Source organism: Corvus brachyrhynchos, unplaced genomic scaffold, assembly GCF_000691975.1.
Source record: "Corvus brachyrhynchos isolate BGI_N302 unplaced genomic scaffold, ASM69197v1 scaffold72, whole genome shotgun sequence".
Taxonomy (NCBI): domain Eukaryota; kingdom Metazoa; phylum Chordata; class Aves; order Passeriformes; family Corvidae; genus Corvus; species Corvus brachyrhynchos.
Genome location: NW_008236763.1, coordinates 2,162,207 through 2,164,455, shown reverse-complemented (window position 1 = coordinate 2,164,455; position 2,249 = coordinate 2,162,207). Strand labels below are relative to the sequence as shown.

The 2,249-nt window shown below is 59.4% G+C and overlaps 1 protein-coding gene across 1 annotated transcript in view; it reads left to right on the top strand.

Moving 5' to 3' along the window:
- Positions 1-2,249, top strand: part of LRRN2 (leucine rich repeat neuronal 2) — a 14,946-nt gene that overhangs the window by 11,580 nt on the left and 1,117 nt on the right. Inside the window, exon 2 of the mRNA XM_017727160.1 lies at positions 924-2,244. Within this exon, the coding sequence (XP_017582649.1) occupies positions 1,180-2,244 (1,065 nt within the window). The 5' untranslated portion in view covers positions 924-1,179. The remainder of the gene's footprint in view (positions 1-923; positions 2,245-2,249) is intronic.

Sequence of the window (2,249 nt, the reverse complement as noted above, 5' to 3'; positions counted from 1 at the left end):
ATATATTTTTTTTTTTTTTTAAGGAGAAAAGATTCCCAAGGTATTTGAACAGCTGGAGAGTTTTATGGACCCGAAAATGCCGGAGCACTTAAAAGGAAAGGTGTGGATCCATCAGAAGGAAGTGGGAATCGATGGATCCATCCTTTCCTTTCAAGCTGTTTCTCCAGGAGCTGCTTTAAAAGCAGCAGGAAAGGAGGGAAAAGAGCGGGATCGATCCGGGAGGAGTCGATGCAGGATAAACTCGGCTCGGGAGCCCTTTCCAGGGAGAGCACGGTGGGGATAAAACACAAACTTTTCTTTTCCCACTCTTTTAATGTTTTTTTTTTTCCTGCCCGGTGAGAGGCCTTTAAAGGAAGAAAAGGTTGGGTTGGGGTCAGCGTGGGAGGGCCGGAGGAAATAATGGAATCAAAGGTGGGATGGTGGCTGGATCCTGCGGCTCTGGCCGGATCCGGGGGGGTCAAACCCCCCCCAGCCCCTCCCTGAGCATTCCCGCTGTTTGGGGGATGTTTCTCCCTAAGGAATAATCTATTGGAGGGAGGCGAATGGGGCTGGAGCTCCTGGATGTGGGAGGATAAAGGGCAGGGAGCAGAGCCCGCAGGAAAATTATCCCCATGGAGAATTATTCCCAACACCTGCAGCTCTGGCACTGCTCAGCCACAGATCCAGGAGCTTCTGAGGGTCCTGGGCAGATTCCATGGGATAATTCCACCCAGATCCTCTGGGATGGGAGGCCACAGCTAAACTATGGATATAAAATGGAATTCATGGATTTGTTGGATGGTCTTGAGGGCACTGGAGGTCCCAGGCAGGGTCCTGGGGGTCCCATGCTCAGGTTTTTGCCTCTCCAACCTATTCCTTGTCCCTGCCCCTTGTTCCCCAGGATCCCAAACTCTCCCCTAACACAACTTCGCTGTTTTTTTCAGGAATGACCTCAAGGAGGAGCCTGGAAGATGCAGCCGAGCGTGGGAACGACTCCTTTGGGGAGGCAGAAGAGGCCCAGCTCTGACTGAGGCGCTCCCAGTGTTATGAGCTCCCATTTCAGGGCCGCCAGGCAGGGGCTGACGCTTCCAGGGGCTCGCAGGGAGCATCCGCCCCCACGGGCGCCGTCCCCACCCTGCTGTCACCGCTGTCACCCCGTGGCCGGCTCTGGATGCTCCCTGTGACCTTCCCCAGGCCAAAATGAGAGGCCTCCAGCCCTGCTGCCTCCTGCTGTGCGTGGTGGCCGCCAGCGCCATGCTCACGGTGCCCTGGAGGGTGGCGTGTCCCCCGCGCTGCGTGTGCCAGATCCGGCCCTGGTACACGCCCCGCTCCGCCTACCGCGAGGCGGCCACGGTGGACTGCAACGACCTCTTCATCACCTCCGTGCCCCCGGAGCTGCCCGAGGGCACCCAGACCCTGCTGCTGCAGAGCAACAACATCGCCCGGCTGGAGCAGGGCGAGCTGGGCTACCTGCGGAACCTCTCGGAGCTGGATCTGTCGCAGAACAGCTTCTCCGACGTCTGGGATTTCGGGCTCAGGAACATGCCCCAGCTGCTCAGCCTGCACCTGGAGGAGAACCTGCTCTCCGAGCTGCCCGACGGCAGCTTCCCGGGAATGGGGAACCTGCAGGAGCTCTACCTGAACCACAACCGGCTCCGCAGCATCGCCCCCCGCGCCTTCGCCGGCCTGGGCAGCCTCCTGAGGCTCCACCTCAACTCCAACCTGCTGAGGACGCTGGACAGCCGCTGGTTCCAGATGCTGCCCAGCCTGGAGATCCTCATGATCGGCGGGAACAAGGTGGATGCCATCCTGGACATGAATTTCCGGCCCCTGGGCAACCTGCGGAGTTTGGTGCTGGCCGGGATGCACCTGCGGGAGATCTCGGATTACGCCCTGGAAGGGCTGAAGAGCCTGGAGAGCCTCTCCTTCTACGACAACAAGCTGGCAGATGTCCCCAAGAGGGCTCTGCAGCAGGTGCCCGGCCTCAAATTCCTGGATCTCAACAAGAACCCTCTGCAGAGGGTCAAGCAGAGCGACTTCACCAACATGCTGCACCTCAAGGAGCTGGGCCTCAACAACATGGACGAGCTGGTGTCCATCGACCAGTTCGCCCTCATCAACCTCCCCGAGCTGACCAAGCTGGACGTGACCAACAACCCCAAGCTGTCCTTCATCCACCCCAAGGCCTTCCAGCAGCTGCCGCAGCTGGAGACGCTGATGCTCAACAACAACGCCCTAAGGGCCTTGCACCGGCAGGCGGGGGGGGCCCC